Source organism: Pleurodeles waltl, chromosome 5 (assembly GCF_031143425.1).
Source record: "Pleurodeles waltl isolate 20211129_DDA chromosome 5, aPleWal1.hap1.20221129, whole genome shotgun sequence".
In the NCBI taxonomy this organism is placed as follows: domain Eukaryota; kingdom Metazoa; phylum Chordata; class Amphibia; order Caudata; family Salamandridae; genus Pleurodeles; species Pleurodeles waltl.
The window spans coordinates 1314302909-1314322887 of record NC_090444.1 but is presented as its reverse complement, the minus strand read 5'-3'; the positions used below and the strand labels follow the sequence as shown (position 1 = coordinate 1314322887).

At 43.2% G+C, this 19979-nt stretch overlaps 1 protein-coding gene across 1 annotated transcript in view; it reads left to right on the top strand.

Moving 5' to 3' along the window:
• The window catches only part of SLC35A1 (solute carrier family 35 member A1), a 224272-nt gene that overhangs the window by 94306 nt on the left and 109987 nt on the right, over positions 1 to 19979 (top strand). Inside the window, exon 3 of the mRNA XM_069235559.1 lies at positions 9732 to 9891. Coding sequence (XP_069091660.1) covers positions 9732 to 9891 — 160 coding nt within the window. The remainder of the gene's footprint in view (positions 1 to 9731; positions 9892 to 19979) is intronic.

Genomic DNA, 19979 nt, shown 5'->3' with positions numbered 1-19979 from the left:
AAGCCAATAGGTCTCGACAATCCGTGAGCTATTGTCGTTGTCAGTCTCGATGTCTTTTAGCCATGTCTTATGGAGTGCAGTGGATGTATGTGGTGTGGAGTTTAAATATGTGTAGTGTAAATATGTGACAGGTGCGCCGTGTGATTATGTGGAGTGTAATTATCTTGTATGGTGTGGATTTACCTGGAGTGGCATTGTGTAGCTTTGAGTGCCATGTAGTGGAGTGGAATTATGTGGCATGATGTTGGATTATAGTGTGGCTTGCAATTATGTGGTGTGGAGTGGAATTATGTGGGTTGCAGTGGAATTGTTTGTGGAATTGTGTGGCATGGAATTATGTGGTTTTGAGTGCAGTTATTTGTAGTGGAATTATGTAGCATGGTGTGCAGTGGAATTATGTGGATAGTAAATATGTGGTATTCAGTGAAGTGGAATTATGTGGAGTGATATTGTGTGGTGTTGCATGATGTGGTATTTTGTGGTTCTAATTGGCTGTATGTGGTGTGTAGTGGAATTGTGTTGTAGAGTGGAACTATATGGTTTGGTGTGGAATGGACCTGCGTGGAGTTGAAATCTGTGAGGTGGAATTGTGTGACATTGCGTAATCTTATATTGAGTGGCATATGTGGCATGGTGTGGAGTGTGTTCATCGGGCATGTAGCTATGTGGTGTGAACTGGAGTTATGTGCAGTGTAATTATGTGTTGTGGAATTTAATGTAATTATGTGGAGTTGAATTATGTAGTCTTCAGTGGTGTTATGTGGATTGTAATTGTGTTGCATGGTGTGGAATTATGTGGCATGCTGTGGAGTGGAATTATGTTGCATGATGCAGAGTTGAATTTTGTGGGATGTATTTATGTGCTTTGGAGCTGAGTGAATATATGTGGAGTGTAATTGTGTGGAGTAGAAATAGGTAGGTTGGAGTGGAATTATCTGGAGGTGAATTGTGTTGAGTGAAGTGGAATTGTGTGGACTGGAATGGAATTATGTTGCATGGAATGGTATTATGCGAAGTGTAATTATGTGGCTTGGAGTGAATGATGTGGAGTGGAACTATGTGTCCTGGAGTTATGAGATGTTGAAATGTGTTGTGTGTAGTGGAATTATGCGATATGTATTTGTGTGTTGTCGACTCCTGTGGTTTCTGTGAACAATTATTTCTCTGCACACTTCTGAAAGAGGTGATGCAAATTATGGTGGTTTAGTTTGTTGGGGGTGGGGGAGATGTGGTTTCCAGTATGAAGTTTCCACTACTCAAGATTGGAGTTCTTGACCCCAACAGTGAGTTGTTTGTGCAGAGCCCATGTTGAAATCCATGCAGTTAAATGTCCCCATCTGCCTGCCTTGCATCCTAGCAAACTCGACCAGAGTTTCTGGACTCTTTAACTGGAAACAGAGAGCAGAGTGAGACAGCAGCCCTGCATGTCTGAAGCCTGAAACTCTCAAGCAAGCTTCTCCAACGAGTAGCTTGTGAGATACTGGTAGCTCTCCAGCTACTTCTAAGTAGCTCTGCTGCACAGGCATGTAATCTTGTTTTATGTGGCCACTGTTACAACACTAATAATGGTGGTAGCGCTGAATGAACTTCGTGGAACATAAGGAGCTCCTATTACAGAAAAGGTTAGAGACCCCTGATCTGAAGTAACTCACCATGCAAGGGGAGGTCTTTGCACTGTGTGTGCCTGCTAAGGTCATGTTATCTAGCACAAATGCTGAGGGTTTGCTTTAGAGGCAATGCAGCATTCCATGCCAGAATACCCCAATAGGCATACTAGAGGGCGAACAAGTTATTCTAACCGCTGTAGACTACACCAGCAAAGAAAATGGAAGCGTAAGTATCCATCCCCCAGAGGAGGTGCAGTGACATAAATGTCTACAAAGCGATTTGTCATTTTTCTGCAGAGTTGTACATTATGGCTTTGGGTGACTGCGCAAGTGATATTGGCATAGTCTTGGCAGTGTGGAATAACCATATATTTTAAGAAATAAAAGCACAAGCGAAAATTATGTTGCTCTGTTATTGATGCCAAAAAAGGGTTACAAGAACTGCCACCAGTAAAGCTTTGGCATGGCTAATAGGTTCACCTGAAATACTCCTATATTTTTAATTGGTGATTACATTTAGCGACACTGGTGCTGAAAGATGAATTCAGTCTGCCAATAGCTGACTTACTTAAATAGATGTCGGGGGGGCAATGAAATCAGAAAGGAACATGAGGCATGTTTGAGACGGCTGCAGGACCGTGTGTGGTAGGAGCAGCCAGAATGGTGGGGACGGAGCTATAGGCCTCCGGTCCAGGAGCTTGTCATGCCCATGCCTTTGTACACAACCTGTGAGCACCAAAGAGGCCCTTGTGTCTCTTGTCTTACCCTGTGAGGTGGGTTTACTGAAATATTTTTTTTACACCTGCAGAAAATGCAAGCATTTGATGTTCCAAGGCGGGGTTGTGTGGAAGCAACCTGGCTGTGGAGTGGTGTGGGGGGGGTGGGTGCAAGGTAGGACAGGGGAGGAGGGGAGAGGGCCTGCCAGATCATGGAGCGCTACAATAGTGATAAATACAAATGGAAATCAGGTACTGAGATTGTGCAGGAACACAACACGTCAAACTTACAATTCCATTTGACAAAGAGCTGAAATCCTAGACAAACCGTCTACATTGATTTCACCATCTCGTGCCCATGTGTATGGCTGTATGTCGAAAAGTTAATAAAATAAAAAAACTAAAAAATAAACAGCCACTCAGTCAGCAGCAGTCCCAGCTGTCATGGGTGAATGAGACCGGTGACAGGAAAAAAGATAAGAGCAAGATTAACAAGCCTGTTTACAGGAACACAGCAGCTTTTAGCAACTGAAAACAGGTTGTGACAATTGCTTTTCAAGGATGAACAAGCAGCGATGCACAATGCTAACTGCTATTTAATAAAGAAGAAAGTAATCCCTGAAACACATGCTATAATGGTGAGCAGTGTTCTTACATAGTACTTACTCCCTGCTCTCGGGGAGGGCTAAACACAGTAAGGGGCATGACAAATGCATGCACGGACAAGTGACGTGGAGCCAGCTAATGGAAAGCTGGTGGGCAGGCTGAAGCCCACAATGTAGGCACATCATGTCTGTTCGAGCGCTGTCTAGCCGAGATCTAAAAATATATGCATATCATGTAAAACACAAAATCGCATAATGAGAGGCATTTGCCGTACTGTTAGTAGGGGCTAGTCTTAGAAGTAATTAAAGTAATCCTCCTAAGATAAACCTGTATGAGATAATAAAAATGTGTACATTGTGCACTGGTAACCTGTCTCACTTAACTATATTGTGAATGAATAAGAAATGGAATGATTATGGGTATAATACGATCAGTTGGTTTGAATGATTAGTCTCCAACCGTGACTATTCGATCCAAAGGAGTGGAAGCCCCCTTTCAAGTGATGGAATAACTTTTAGTTCTCACAAAAATATTTTGAGCACTATATTTATTATTGTTTGATTATTGTTTGTTGATTAATCAATAGGGTGCATTTTATCTTGTGAGATACGAGTAAATTTAAAAATATATATATTTCATTTATTTAGATGTTGTTATAATTTGTGTTTTGAACATTGCAGTATGAATTGTTTCATTACTAATATTATGACAGTGATTTGTGATTAATCCTAAGTGCCGACAAGTACACAAAGAAATTTGATGAAAGGGATGGATGTTATTACGCAACAGTATTTTTTCAGTGGCCGTCACCGATGTAATGTATTTATTTTCTGTGGGGAATGGGGCTTGTTTACCTTGACAATGGCTGTGTTTAGCCAAAACGGGTTGGAAGCTGCAAGGTTCTGCATTCTGAAAATAAAGTATTTGATGTTCATGACTCCTGGAATGCCTTTATCGTTTTTCAGCATTGGGTGAAGTTGGATTGAAATATGTAGGCTGGGAGTCACACCAGCAGCGGAGTACCCGTATGTTTGGTGGATGTGACTGTCTTGGGGACATTTGGTTGTTTGCAGAAGTCAAGACAATCCCTGCCACTGCTGAATTTGGATTGGTTCCATAGAGTCTGCTGGTTGAGCACTGGTCAGATGAGCAAGCTGGTTTCCTCTGTTCTAGGAGTCTCCTGTGTCTCACGAGGATTGGACTTCTCAGCGGCAGTATCGTGAACTAGCTCCCGGAAGAACTCGGTGTCAGGACAGACCAAAGAGAGTGAATTCTGTGGATAGCGGTGAAAAATCGCTGTGGACCTGACCAGTGATTTGGAAAGGCTGGAGGCAGCGAAACACATTTCTGCCCCTTGGTACTGCCCCCTCCCAAAAGGGTGGGTATATAGCTGGACCATGGGCCTTAGTGGAGGCCACCCCAGGGAGCAGAACCCGGGCTTATCAGGAATAATGAGGGGGGGGGAGTAAGGCAGGCAGAGAAATATGGATAGGAAGGGAAACACTGGGTCTAGCCCAGTCGTAAATTTAAAGGGAGGAATGTGGATGGGGGCGGTGGGAGGTATTTAATGGCAGGCGCCTGGCACGGCACCCTCTTGGCCAACAGCTTGGCACAATGCTAAAATGATGAGAAATATAACCGCTTTGGAGCTCTTTCCCATACTAGTGTCCTTTCTGCTTTGGTCTGATCGTCTGGCCAACAAAAAATTGGTGATGCGGTCAGACAATATGGCAGCTGTCCATGCCATTAATGTGCAAACAGCCTCATGCCCCAAGGTACTGGGGTTACTAAGACAAATGGTGCTAATGTGCCTCCAGTACAATATTGAAGTTAGGGCTAAGCATGTGCAAGGGGTGCAGAATAAGGCAGCTGATGCTATTTCTCGCCTGCAGTGGGAGAGGTTCCGGGCGGAGTGGCCAGAAGCAGACGAGGAGATGACCCCCTTCAAAGAGGAGTTCTGGGAACTGCTTCAGTAGCATTACAGCTTCAGAGCATGGCGGAGAAAGCCCTAACGGTTGGCACAAGGCAACGGTACCTGCGTTGCGTAGAGACATTTGAAGACATTGCACCTGAGGTGGTTGATATGAATGAGGAATTTGAGGCATTGGTGGGACGGGTCAAACACTTTGTTGTATGGGCAAAGGGGGAAAAGAAAATCAGGAATTGGGTAATGGAGCATTTGGCAGGGGTAGCACGCAAAGCAAAGCTGAAGGGTATGCAGGACCCAACAAAAGGATTTTTGCTCAAGGAAGCTTTAAAAGGATGGGCCAAACAGGAAGAAAGGAAACAGGATTCTAGTTCGCCTATAGAATTTTCAACGCTAAGGGTACTGATTGACCACCTCCCTTTGGTTTGCCATTCACAATTTGAGACTTTACTATTTAGTACAGCATTCACACTGGCCTTTTTTGGTGCATTCAGGGTAAGCGAGCTGGTAGCCAGAGCCAAAGGGGACAAGAGTTGCAGGGCTCTGTTGGTTAACGATTTAAACTGGGGCCCTCACAACGTGACTATCGGAGTCAGGCAATCCAAGACAGATCAGTTAGGCAGGGGACAGAACATTGTACTGAGTGAGATGAAGAAATACAGCCCATATTGCCCAGTTCGACTCCTGGCAGGTTACATACAGGAACGGATTGGGGGCCAGGGTGAGCCATACCTCCTCACTCACAAGGATGGGACACCTTCGACAATATATCAGTTTAGGAGGGTGTTGGCATCAAAGGTAAAACTAGCAGGGCTTCGGGGTGTCACTTCATCACACATTCATTTAGAATAGGTGCAGCCACGACAGCCTTCCAGGCAGGAATGTCAGGTAATACAATAAAAAAAATTGGGAGATGGGGATCTGATAGGTTCCGTTTGTATATACGCCCAAACATCCATAAGTAATGGACGACGGGAAGGGTAGTCCAAGGAAGAACTCGAGGCAGATGTCTGAGCAAAATGTAGTACAATGTATCAGTAATGAATACAATAAAGCCATAACTGTTGGCGCAAACTTCACCTCCTCCCTTTTGTGTTTGTTTTCCTCCACAGAATGCAAAACCGTGTGGGTCATCGGGCACTCTTACGTGTCCAGGGCAGCGGAAAGAGCTGGCAACAGTGGGGGGAATGCAATATTCTCGTTCCAGCGCACAAGGGTGGACTGGGTCGGAAAGCCTGGGCTGCGGTGGAGGGACTTGAAAGGCGTCATTCAGTCATGCCAAAAGCGAGCAACAAAACCAGATGTGTTAATAATTCACTTAGGTGGGAATGAACTCCCAGATATGGGCAGGGGCAATTTGTTGCGAATTATGAAGGAATCTCTCACTGAGTTGACAAGGACCATAGATGCCACAGAGGTGTTATGGTCAGAGATCATTCCCAGAAGGTCTTGGAAAGGGGCTCAATCACAAGGCGATCCTAAAGAATGATGTCTACTTGCGTGAGGGGGAACAGGCCACAAACAGGTGACAGCCAGGATCCAGGGTGGTACTGGCAGGCTACCACAATGGCCTTGTGTGTTGAACCGGAAGGAAACAATCAAGGGTACAGCCGGTGTCCCGCAAGAAGTTGGGTAAAGGTCACTTGGCTGGAAGCTGACGCTTGCCAGGAATAAAATAATAGTGGTACCGGAAGTGAATGGTCACCCGGTGGGCTGGAAGCAGACTCTGTCCTAAAAAGGTGTGGTTGTGCCGGAAGTGAAAGGTCACCCGCCTGGGTTGGAAGCAAACGCTTACCCGGAAACAATTAAGTGTTGCACCGGAAGTGAAAGGTCACCCGGTTGGGGCTGAATAGTTACACCCAAGGTGATAGGGCACCTGTGGGCAAAACGAGCCAGCACTGAATGTAGGGCAAAGTGTTTGGGAGGCCTGTGAAAAGAAGGGCACTAGCCCTTGGAGTAAAAATAAAATGATGGTTGAAGGATTGCTTGTAAGTCAAAAAATTGCCTAATAAACTGCGGCCTCAATTCTTCCATAAAAGCGAAATTGGTGTGGTCTGAGTTTTTTGGGGATCAGGGGAGGTAGGGGTGCGTGACCAGTGGGGGGTGCCGCCGCTATGGTAACAGTGAAGACGCTGGAAATGTGAGCCTTGGCAGTGGCTCTTCGGACAACAAAGCAGGAACTTTGTCTTTAAAACAAAAACTGTTTGCCTTGGAGAAACTGATGGCGAAAGAGATTAGTAAATGGTGGGAATTAATAGTTAGCTAGTTATGTTGAGGTCAATTGGGTCCCACTGGGCCTCTGCCTTTTTACAATTCCGACCTATGAAAACCCCCACCCGGATCTGCTTGAGGAGTGGGCAGACTTTACAGATAAATCGAGTAAAGGTATGATGCAGACCCTTATTAAATACACTGAACTGGACCTGGCATGCATACGTAATGAGATTAAAGAGGCCCGAATAAATTTAGCGGATGAGGAAGATCAGGCACAATTGAGAGAACTCTCTGCCAAAATGAAGGAAAGATTGGCTAAACATGAAGAGGCAGTAAAAGAAACATCAAAATGTAGAATGGGATAAACAAGGTTATGTAGAGGGAAGAATCGTAACATTTGCACAAAAGTATTATGTATTCAGGAAAGAGCTGAGGCAAAAGGATCTGCAGAAATAACATGTAATTTCCACAGGTTCTAGCTCTGATGTGCGCATTGACTGTGAGGACCCAAGTAGTGTGGGGGAAATTGGAGAGCTGTTGGGGTTTCAGAATGAATATTGCCTTTTACCACAGGCGGACAGATCAAGACAAGTTAAACCCCATTCCAGAAGAAGGAAAAACGGATTAGGAAAAGGCGCAAACAAAGGCGAAGCATCAGGAGAAGTGGGTGGCGAGGCTCCGCAATCAAGCAGACCAGCACGCTGCAACAGGAAGAACTGAGATATAAAACTTACAGTGATGAACTTATCCAACCAGGAGCTAGCCAAGCATGAGATTTCGATCCTAGAGTTGGGGCTCACTTTTTGCCCCACAGTGAACTGGAATTATGCACAAACAAGAATTGACCTGTATCTTTATTCGGTAGTTGAATCTATGTAAAGTGCACAAAATGTCTAAATATATAACCCCAGTACAGAAATTCAAAGCACCTCTGTCTGAATTCTCTAGTGAAGATCTGGAGGGATTATTGGCACTGGAAGCCCTGCAGAAGGAAGGAGAGAGGGAAGTGGAGAATATCCAAGTGTAGATCTGCCTCATCGGTTAGATACATTTGGGGTGGACCCTAGTACCCCTAGTAACGGTGAGTTCAAACCCAAATCCCGATTGATACCATCCTTCCCACATGACAACATTGATGTTTCTCATGACTTATTGATCAACGAGTTGGTGTCTTTAAGGGGCAAAACACGAAATGGTCAGGATAATCTGTCTTGGGCACAAAGGGAAGCCTTCAATGCCTTGCAATTAGATCCCAAAATAGTTATCAAACCCTCAGATAAAGGGGGGAATGTAGTTGTAACGGATGTGGTAATGTATGAACAAGAGGTAATGAGACACTTCTTTCTGTCCCTGCTAGTAAAGGCTTTACCTGCATATTTCAGGGGCAGTGGGGATTTTTTCACCAGGCTACATAATGTAGAGTGAAATAGTTCCTAATGATAACGATGGGCGTGAGTGATTTCCCTCTATACCTGTATAGATCATGCATTTGTGTTGCGTGCATGTGGGCACTTTCTGAAAATGAGCTTTCTGGAGCACAATAAAGTACTTCTCAATATGATACAGATTTGCCTTAGAGAAAATATATTTTTACATGATAGGGGTCAAAATGTCGGGACCACAATGTGCACCTGCTTCGCCCCCAACTTTGCAAATCTCTTGAAGGGCTGGTGGGAGGAGTAGGTGACCTGGACAGAAGACAGTCAGGAACACATGTTGCCCTCCCCACCCCCCTCGGCCCCCCCAACCCCTGGGATCATCACCTCCCCGCGACAAAACAATGTTTTAATGTGAGGGAGGCCCTGTGGCCTCTACAGAATGGGCGCAAGTTATTGTTCCTTGAAATAACTCTAGCTATAACTGCTGCGTTTCTATGGTTTTATGTGAGTAATTTCAGAGCCTAACTATAACATCTCAGTAACTTTTGTTTTTTAAGGTGTGTGTGTGTGTGTATATATATGTGTGTATATATATATATATATATATATATATATATATATATATATATATATATATATATATATATTTCTAATAATTTTGCAGCCATTTGAGAAGTCTTAACAACATTTTTCCAAAAAAATGTTCATCCACCTCTGCTCCTTTCGGGAAAGTTTTGGGGTGATGTCAAAAAATGCAGTTTTCCCATTGAATTATTATGGGGAATTTTAGATAGTGCTACACAAAAATGAATGAACGGAATTACTCCAACTTTGATCTGGAAGTGTGCTTTTCCTGATTTAGTGTAAATATGTTCAGTAGTTTTGGTGAAATTAAGATTCATAATTTATAGCTATATTGACAGTTGGGCTGAAATTAAAAAACTGAAGCCTTCTGAGGGAGCTTTTTTGAGAGAGAGCTCTGATTTGCTGGCCCAACATTAACAAAAATGTTGCAGGAGCCCATTACAGGTGCAAAAGGAATGTATTTTATCTGTACTAGTAACTTTCCATTCCATCTCTACAATTAAAAAATAAAATGAAAAGCAATCTTGTGTGCGTTTTATTAAGTTAAAAAAGTATATTTTGCCGAGAACTTTGGTCGTTAGCAAGAATATATGATACATGTAATTGGATAACAGAAACAATCTAATAGCTTCTTTTTGTTAATTTCAATTTTAGAAGTAGATGTTTAATTTTATTGATTCTTTGATTTGTTTTACAGAGAAACCGGAAGCCCAGGTAGACTATTTTCATCTCTAAAAGAACATACACTAGGAAGCCCAAAAGAAGTGCTGAAGTTGAGTGTTCCATCTCTGGTGTATGCTGTCCAGAACAATATGGCATTCCTAGCTCTGAGTAATTTGGATGCAGCCGTTTATCAGGTGGGCAAGAACGCTTGCGTTATCTTCGCTTGTTCCCGTTGTAATGGTTACTTACGTATCTGTCATTGGATTAAATTCAATACTGCATCGTTCGCCTCCTTAACTGACAATTGGGAAACAATCCGAGTGGTTGGTAGTGTACTCTTACCTGGGGGGCCTTCTTATTCCGGTTTTGAGTGGTCCCTCGGAGGAGTTGCACACCTTTAAAGCTGCTGGCAGATAGCAGTTGGGTGCTGCTGATAAGCAACCGTTTCGAGACGCACACCCCTGCCCCTGACAGACTTTGAATGTGCGAGGGTAGTGGAGCCACTGTCTGTTCTCCATAATGATACAGCCGTTAATTATTTAATTGATTTAGATGTCTTGTGCCTAGTGAACACTTAACACCCTACGACTAACATGCATACTTTGCAGAGCTTCTTGGGATTTGCAACATGAAAGTAAAACCAAACTTTACTTTTTAATGGCAAACTGTCATTCCGTCAGCCCGTTCTGACACTGAATTTCTACAAGATATATGAAGGCCTGGGCTGGCAGCCTTTTCTAAAGAGGCTGAAACTATTTCCTTGATGTCGCAGCCTGTCTCCCTCAGGCTTTTCCAATATGTGCACAAAATGGAGGAGTGGTGAGTTTTTCTGAGCAGGGAGGTGGTGTTGCTTTTTAGGTCGAGCATAGCAGCGCGCAAGCGCTGCTTTTCCGACGTGTTGGTATGTATCTGGGTTTTTAACAACGCCCACCTCATGCCCATCTCTACCACTTGTTTGTGTGCTTGCCCTTAAAAACTCCTTTGATGACATTGGTAAATGGTTTACATTTGTCCCTCCTTGGGGCGGTTTTGTTACAGTCTTGGCCATCGCCCCTGTTACATGGCTAATTGCACTTTTGCTGAAAAGTTTGACTGCGAGCGAACTTCTTTATGGGCGAACACAAAGTGCTCCATCCATTCCTAATCCCTCTTTGGGCTTCAAACCAAGCCCATGTCACGTCAGTCACTTTCAGTGGTTCATGGGCTTGCCTTTTAAAATCCGCTTGTTTTCATTTGTGAAAGGCATGCATACGTCATGCCTTTTCGGTGTTTAGCCCACCTACACAGCACCGGTAAACTACTAAAAACATACGAGGCTCGATGTTTTCAGCCTGGGGTCCGGACTACTTTTATCTGTTTATTTTTTACGCAGCTCGATCGCGCTGCATTTTACATAGAGCGATCATGCTGGTTTTTTTTTCTTTACAACGCTAATAGCTCTAACCCTAGCAAATGTGAGACCCGTTGCATTGAAAATGCTTGTTTTCCTTTTGTGTCTCTCCTTATCTCTGATGCTCATTGTGGTTGTGGCGCTTTGAATCGGCTCACTTATGTCAACTGTTTTACTTTTAATTTTCAATTTATGTGGCAAGAAAGGTCCGGTTAGGAGTTTACACTAATTGCTCTAACTGGCGCAAATGCAAGAGACAGTGCATTAGAAATGCTTGTTCTTCATTGGGACACTGAAAGAGAGTCTGTCTCTTGCGTCCATGTATACAGATGCAGCACAATAGACACGGTCTTCACTGTACTCTAGATATGAAGGAATATAATTTTCCTATAATTAACTGCGTGGGAATCCCCTGACAAGAATGTGATTAGACAGAAAGAGAAAGGTGGAATATTCCCTCCTTCGGGTCCGGCTGCTCCTAACCTTATTGGGTCAGAAATGAGAAAAAGTTCGGTAAGAACACAGACTCCTCCTTTGCTTACCTTTATCATAGTTGAGGATAGGGTGGCAAAGTAATTTTTCTTTTGTGAGGCATGCTCCAAATTAATCTCCTTTCAGACATGTTGTTTTAATACGTTGAAATCGAGAAGAATGTGAGTGCGTGATTAAGTTGCCTTTTATTATATTCTATTGAGTTTGATTGAATTTAAGGCAAATCCGTTCCCTCTAGGCACAATTATATCCTTATCCGAATGCATGAAGGGAAAAGATGCCAGAGATTAGCTAAGTGAAAATACATTGACTCCTTCCTGAAGGATATCCGGTTCGGCAAAGGAGTTGTTCACCCTCTGTATGCGTGCACGATGAAATGTCATTTTACCTTGGAACGTGTCTTATATGCAGAGCACGAGGTCTCCCAAACCCGCTAAAATTCTTAACAGCAAGGTGCATGCCTTGAAATAAGAGGCGGGCCCTGACTTTGAACCTGTAAGATCTGCAGAATGCTGACACTAAGCTCAGCCTTTTCTTTCCAGCACCACACAGCCACCAGGTCTTATCTCTCTTCAGTTAAGTACATTTACGTGAAACTAGCGTATTCAAAATGGGTTTAAAGAACCTGCATCCACTCGGTGCTTTTTCGAGTTAATAGAGTAGCTGCTTTTTACCTTATTTAAAAGCATCATATTGCACTTGAGAATTTTGCTTGTCACAGCAGTTCCATGTTCTCCAAAGTCAATTTCATGGGTGTAGAAAAGATTACTATGTAACCAGGTTTTTCATTAAAGTTTAAGATGTCTCTGTCTTTACGGCACTCACTTTAAGTCATTAAATTCGTATGCATTTTGTTTGAGCCAGTGGATTCCTTTCCGATTGATCCATGGGAGACAACTATCATTGCGCTTACCAGTTAAACGTTAACATCCTTGAACAGAAATGATTAACAAGGTAAACTGTCAGGCCAGTGCCGTTGATCGATGACTTGGTGTAATTGCCAATTTAATTGAGATTTTTTTCTTTATCCCCCGCTGAGCATGGATACTCTTAGTTGGTCCACATGCCCAAAAAGAAGATAGTAATTGTGAATTTTTTTTTTTTTTTCGTGCTCAACTAATGATTTTGATGTTCCTCACTATGAAAGGTGATAGCAGCTAACAAACGTATGGCTGCTGGAAAGCAGGTGACCAGCGATTGTCAGAGGAATGCAGATGCATTTTACTTTGAAAAGTTAGTGTGGTGCTGGACGGGCTGTTGGAACAAGGCCACCCTACTGCATCTCCTGTTGCATTGCCGCAAACTATCCAGCTATTGGACAAACCTTTTAAATGATCTTGACTAAAGCACCAGCTAAGTGGTCCCGCGCTTCCCGGCATACACTATATTAGGTCTTTCCAATATACTGACATTCCCCCCTCTACACTCACTTCAAGGCAAACAATAGTCCCTGGCTCTGTGCAGTGAGGGTAGGACAAAATCCCAAATAGAGCTCCACGGCCTGTGGGGCCTGATGGGCATAGAGAAGCTGGCCCTGACATTAACATGCGCCATTAAAGAGTTTGCTGAAGTATGGGCTTCCTTTTTGAAATACTTCTCTGTGGAGTGTAGGTCGCTCGCATGTCAAGGATACCTGAAAGTGCCACTTATTTTAAATCCTGCTGTAAAGACCCTCACTAGTGCACCCTGAGACGCAACCACAGGTGGGGTACAAAGACAAAAAACGCACTTTGGTATAAGACATTTGGGTGTTGTGCTATTTAGGTTTGAAAGGGTGGGGTAGTGAACTGGAAACAGATGGACTGACTAAGTTGTATATGGCAAACCGGACTTTCGGTTGTAGGCTACATTGCACTCTATCTGAATCTTGAAAATGTCAATTAAGAAAATTGATCCATAAAGTAATTGTGGGTAAATGTCCCTTGCGGCAGCGTTGAATGCCTTTATTCTGCCTCTAGTCAAGTGTTGAAGTAAGCAGGTAGGAGATTGTGAAGCTATATGCTGTCTTCTTGCCACTGAGAGGACACCTAGCGCTTTGATCACACCCACCCACCCATTTCTTGTTAACAACGCTTTATTTACAAGATAGGAAGGCCTGCCAGGAGCTTAATTGTTGTATACGAGCAAGAACTGCATATCGTTAGAGAATGTAAATACAACCTTTTATTTGGAAAAAGTCAGGTCAACGATGTCCCTCATGGAAAGAGAAAAGCACCTATTTGGTACAAGCATGCTCAAAAAAGCATGCTGTGGCTAGTGACGTTGTCCCCCTGTTCTACCCTAACAGGAAGAGTCTGGCCAAGGCTTCTTGATCATACGTATGCACACAAAAGAACAAAGGTATGTAGCAAATGCTAGTCCGTTGGAAGATATAGCGCCATTTGATAGAGGACCATACATATTATTTTCAGAACCCTCTATCTTTGTTGGAGTTCAGTTGTAATGATTCCTGATACAACACGCTGCAAGTTTTTTGACATTCCAGGCAGTGACATAAGTGACATAAGTGAGCACTCGTGTTATCAGTATGCAGTATCTTGACTTTCTTGACAAAGTGGTGAAAACACTCCTCTGCCAGTAATCGGAGGATGAAACTGTCCTGGTAGAGGCTTCAGTTTGAAAAGTGTCCGCTCTAGTCCCTTATCTGTCTGAATTGGGCTCCTAGGGATACAAATTGGAAATCGAGAACAAGCGTAAATCCGCACATTTGTCATTTGTGACAGTGACGCTATTACAGGCATTACTTTTATAACTACCCTTGTGAGTTTGAAATATTTGTTCAGTTACTTCTTTCAGCTGTACCAGGGTCCCGGAGATGCTCCTCTAGACGTTTAAATGAAAATGGCACATTGTTGTGAACTTGATTAATTTATGGACCTATTGAAAGGATTCGAAGAGTACTACACCTGCATAAAATGTTTCTTCCTCTCCAATTATTAGAGATGTTGGCAATGCAGGTCACCTAATACTTGGAAATCATTTTGCTACTGTTCAACTGAGTTGGTCCCAATCCAGAAGAAGGTGTCCGCAACCAGCAATTGAGCTGTCTCTATATTTCCTTTAAATTCAAGCTGGATGGCCATCCCTTTCTAATAAGCCTGTTGAATAAATATTGCCTGCTGAAATCCTTACATGTGCTAGGGCAAGCTTTCCAAAAGGAAATAGACAGATTGCCCAATGTTTACTTCTCTAGACACTCACCCCAAAATATGTCAAATTAAAAAACGAGGTTAATTTAGTATAAATAAGGTACACCTGAGGAGAGGCGGGGACTACTTGTGCTGCCAGTCTATGGGCTGTCATACTTTATATGCTTGTGACTGTGAAACAGTGTGTGAAGAGCGGACAGACATCACGGATGAAATGCATGTGGTTTCAGAAATCCAAGCTGAACTGTCTAATCTTAGAGTCTAATTTAACAATGACTCACTTTGGCACAACGGTGGTAAACATAAATTAATCTCAAATCCTGTGCCTCATAATAGCAGGAAAAGAACTGATCGACTGAAGACTGAGTGCTAAGAATGACTGTTGAAAATGTTGTGTCACATTGGGGAAATAATGAAAGCACCATTAGAGAGATAAATTTGCTTAACAGTTATGATTGGGAGGTTTGCTCGACCATACTGCATCAAGTGTGAAATCAGTTGTTTTGTTAATGTGGGATAATGCTTATTCAACCCTTGTTGTAGAATACGTAACCTTGTTTCAGTATAGTGATATAAATCTATATACATCACAAAACCAAACCATACGTGTACATTTAATTTTCGGCTGTGTGGTTTGTATTCTGATTGTTTGTTTGCTTGACTTGTATAGTTTTGTGGATAGTAATCTTGATTAATAACTAAAAAAATGTACTTGAGAAAATAGAAAGATTCGAAAGCAATTCAACCTTCTAAGTTCTCGTGCTCTAAAGGGCAGCTTGACTGCATCATTCAAGATAAACTATGTAAGACCCAGTTGATAGTGTGTATTGACCTTGCTCTCGAATTTAATTGTTGCTGATACTCATTTCTAATAGCATAGCTACCATAAGGTACTTAATGTGCCAGCCAATGGGAGGCAGTTTTCTCTTTTTCCAAAAGACATGTACTGAAGTTGTTTTCAGGCACATGCTGTTCTCATACAAGTGGCATAGAGTGAACTAGTACAAGTTCCCAACCACATCAAGGCAAATGCAGTGTGAAGCGGATTTAGACTACTTCTGACTCATATTCTTCAGGACATGCATTTTCCGATCTTCCTGATGGGGACTAATATTCCCAGTGAAGCTAGACCTGCTCAAGCCCTCTTGCAATTCCAAAGCAGTGTTACTAACCGTCCACGGTCAGACCTCAGATAACATTGCAATCTGTGATGTCTCGAAAACCAACATTATGCTTGAGCTTGTAAAGCGCATGTTACCATGCAAGTACCCACATGGTCCAATGCATATAAGCTGTAACAAACAATTAGTCGATCACAACAGTCACTAAATGAAGAAACATGTAATTAAAGAGAGAGATAATTTTATGTGAAAGAGTGCAGTATATTTTGAGTATTCAAAAAATAAAATGGTAGATATAAATGTGCTCAGTATGAAAAAATGAAGTGGGCACACCGTCTTGGTGAGTGAAGAAATGAGCCCATAAAACCTGATCAAATAGGAAAATATAGTGACAGATTGGGGATGTGATCAAAAGTGAAAATACAGCGACAGATTGTATATATTAATTAACAGAATCCATAAGGTAATTTGAGTTCATGTAATTTGCTTTAAAGAAATGCACTCTGCAAGATTCTTAAAGTATTCTTTGTTGCCGAAATGGTATATGTGGCATATTCATCCTTAGAGAAGTTAACAGGTCATCATCAAGTCTGAGAGTAATTGCACATATTGATATCCAGTAATTTTATTAAACAGGAAATATACCTAAGTACCTATATATTTCCACTGGTGGCAACAGATACCTGAAAGAAAAAGGAGGTAAATTGCAGAGGCCAGCATAAAACGTTAGAGTGAGGGCTAAGGTGAAAGTGTGCACATGTGTATTAAACCACTTAACAAGGTTTGTAGAAATGAGATCCAGTGTGGGGCGATGGCCAGGGTTTCCGTAATGTACCCAGTGGAGCATGGGGGTAAGTTTAAACTAGGGGAAAACACAAAGGCAAATTTAATTGATCAATGCAACAGAGGCAGGCACTTACTTGCAGGCTGACTGAATCTGGCCTCATTTCGGCAGAGGAGGGGTGTGATTCTAATTACAAAAAATAAAATAAACAAACACAAAACCTAATGGCGAAACCAGAATATTATTATTTTAACACGAAGATGTAGAAGACCCTAAAGGTACAAAGTTGCACCAATAGCAAGAAAGAGAAGAGATGAGATGATATAAGAGATAATCCATGCTCACAGTTTAATAAAAGACGATGAGGGGAGAGGTTTAGAAGAGCCGGCGATAGCAGGAGTAAACCGGGGTCACAGTGGATAATGAGAGGTGAAGTGCTTGAACTTTAAAAGTATTGTTGTGGCCCATTGAAAATGTATGCAAAAATAGGCCAGTCTGGCGGGTGACGACCGATCTGGCTAATACATTTCCCAAATTGTAAACAGCCACAAAAGGAGCTTCCTTATCCACCAGGAAAGGTTCAACGGGGAAAAATAAGCCTGGCAAGGAAAGGGTTAAAACCTAAGAACAAAGCATTCTATTGGGAGGAGGGCAAACTGAGGTGGTACAAACTGACCAACCAGGGGTGTAATAAGGCAGGGAAAACATTGAACAGTTAGTTACAAGGCCAACCAGAGAGGTGTGAGTCGGGGATATAGCATAGCCAACCAGAATCCTGCCCTATGTATAAAACATCTTGTCCCGAAATCAAAGTGAGAACACAAAATTACTCAAATAGGAAACAGAAGACAGGGGAGGAACTGATGACGTCTAGAGACAAAATTGTTATTGAACAACCAAAAGAATTGATGATTACTAACCATGACTAGTTTGCAAGGAGTGATGTGGGTGTGGAGGGCTGGAAGAAAGAAATATGACACGAAGGGCATGAAAAGGCAACACAACAGATGCAGCAGTAATGATAACGTCTTGAAAACCATTTGCTATGCCTACTCGGCTCCAATTCTCAATTTTATTAATGACAGAGATGGTATACATAGGTAGCCTTTTCACATGGTGTTATATATCAGAAAAAAACATTGTGGCATGTTCGGATTTATATGCCTGTGAAGGACCAAATAATAAGGTGGATAATGACTAAACGGGAAATCAGCTCAGAGTATGTCACAGGGTTAAAATGTTCAGTATCCCACTGGTTGACCTTCGGGCCCCAAAGATCCGAAATGGTTGTCAGTCAGGACTTTGTTGGTGGATCTGACCCTGACTCCCACTGCTCCACTTGACTTCTGCTCAAGGTCAGCGCCTTCTGGGAGCATGGTGCTGCTGGCTCCAACTTTAGCACAACGCCTGAAGCAATCCATAGTACCACAACAAGTGCTACCAGTCTCAGTGCTGGTAACAACATAATTGATGCAAAGTATCTATCAGATTGTTTTCTCAAACTGAGTAGCTCAGCCAATAACTACTGTCCCTTGACATTATGCCCATTCCAACCCACAAAACAAAGAACCACTGTTATAATGACTATGGTTATACATGCAATACATTAAAAAGAAAAAGGGGGAGGGGGCCACAATGCGTGCAGCGCCCCACCCAAGCCTTAATAGGCCCCGGGACCCCATCCCTTCGGGCCAAATGAAATAAAAAAGGAAAGGGGACCATGTGCCCCCTCAAGCCATGGAGACCATGGAAGGATGTGGCCTGACTCTCTGAGCCGTCTCAGGCTCCAGGGACCCCATCCCGAGCCTCATTAGGCCCTGGGGACCCGATGCCACAGGGAAGTATTTATTTTAAAAGGGGAGGGGGGCACACACCCCACCCCCCTCCGTTCTTAAGCCTCGGGGATCGGGACCCCATGCCCTGGGGCGCTGTGTTTTTTTTTTTTTTTTTTTTTTTAAATCAGGGTGGGTACCGTGGCCCACCTCTCTAATCCTATTTGAGCCCCGGGGACCCCATCCCCGAGGGCCTCCATTATTTATAGGTATGTACTGACCTGGGTTGTCCACTTAGCAGAAAAGTGAGAGCTGTGGGGGAGCCCCAGGGCCCCTTTAGCCCCAGCCAGCTCCCTGCATGGTGCAGAAGCCAACATTGCTCCAGCCCAGAGGGAGCAGCTATTTATGCTGCTCCCTCCTTGCGGGAGCACTGTGTTGTTCTGTTTCCCTGCCTGCATCAGTGAGGGCAGGGAAACAGATGAGAAGTATTCTCCTAGCTCGCAGGAGCATTTATAAGCACCTGCCGGCTGAGAGCAGACTGAATTTGCTCTTGTTTGGCAGGAGATTTGAAAATGCTACCGCCAGATGGTAGCAAACATATGTTTTCCTACTAGTGGAAACTACTGTGTCCCAGTCGTGGGCTTTCCGGGACACAGCAAGTGAGCCGTCTATTAAAGGCTTTGGGGGAGGGGGAAGATCTTGCAGGTGGCCTCCCTCCTTTTGTATTAAAGTGGCAGCCTTGGGGACAGGGTCCCGCGGGCCTTTTTAAACTTTCCGTGCACATATTAGGCAAAGACAAGCGCTCTCTTGTAAAGTTTTGTGGAGAAACCGTGCCTAAGTTATAAGCAACAAAAAAAATGCATTTTCCATGGAAACGCTTACCGTACTATACCCAGTGGCGACTGCCCATGGGTGTTTTATTGAAATATAATTCTACCTTTTAATTGCTGCTGAGTATGCTAAGGCACTAAATCACCTGCAAGCTCCACCTGTTTAGCCCTGCAGCGTCCACGTTAGTAGTATGCAACGGCGTTCCCACTGTGTTCTAGGCTGATGGACAGTGTGTTTTCTCTACAGTTGCACATTGAAAAATGATCTGAAATCCTTGATAGAGGTGAATTAATCTTTGATTTATTGGAGTGCAATCTCTTTTGTAGTGGCTGTCTAAGACGAATGGGTTCTTTCTTGTTCTTTCCTTGTCTGAGGGCAGAGTTCACAGTTCTCCCTGTTAATTGATGCATAGTATGCAAAGGCGCCAAATTACCTACAAGCTCCTCCCTTTTGACCCTACCCCTTCATATTAGGAGTTAGCAGCGGTCCTGGCTGTGGGTGGGTTGGCCACAGGGGCTGGCTGCAGGCCAGGCCTTGTTGCCAAGCCTCCTGCTGTGCAAAGTCAAAGGCCGTGTGCATTGTGGGTTGGCTGCCTGTGAGGGGTTTGTGGCCAGGCTCTGTGGACAACCCCCTGCCAGAGGTCATGCAGGGGTATGGCTTTATGTATGATAATAAAATGAGTTTACATTTAAAAAATAAAATAAAAACAGCAGTTCATTGAAATAAACAAAGGTTTTTTTTGT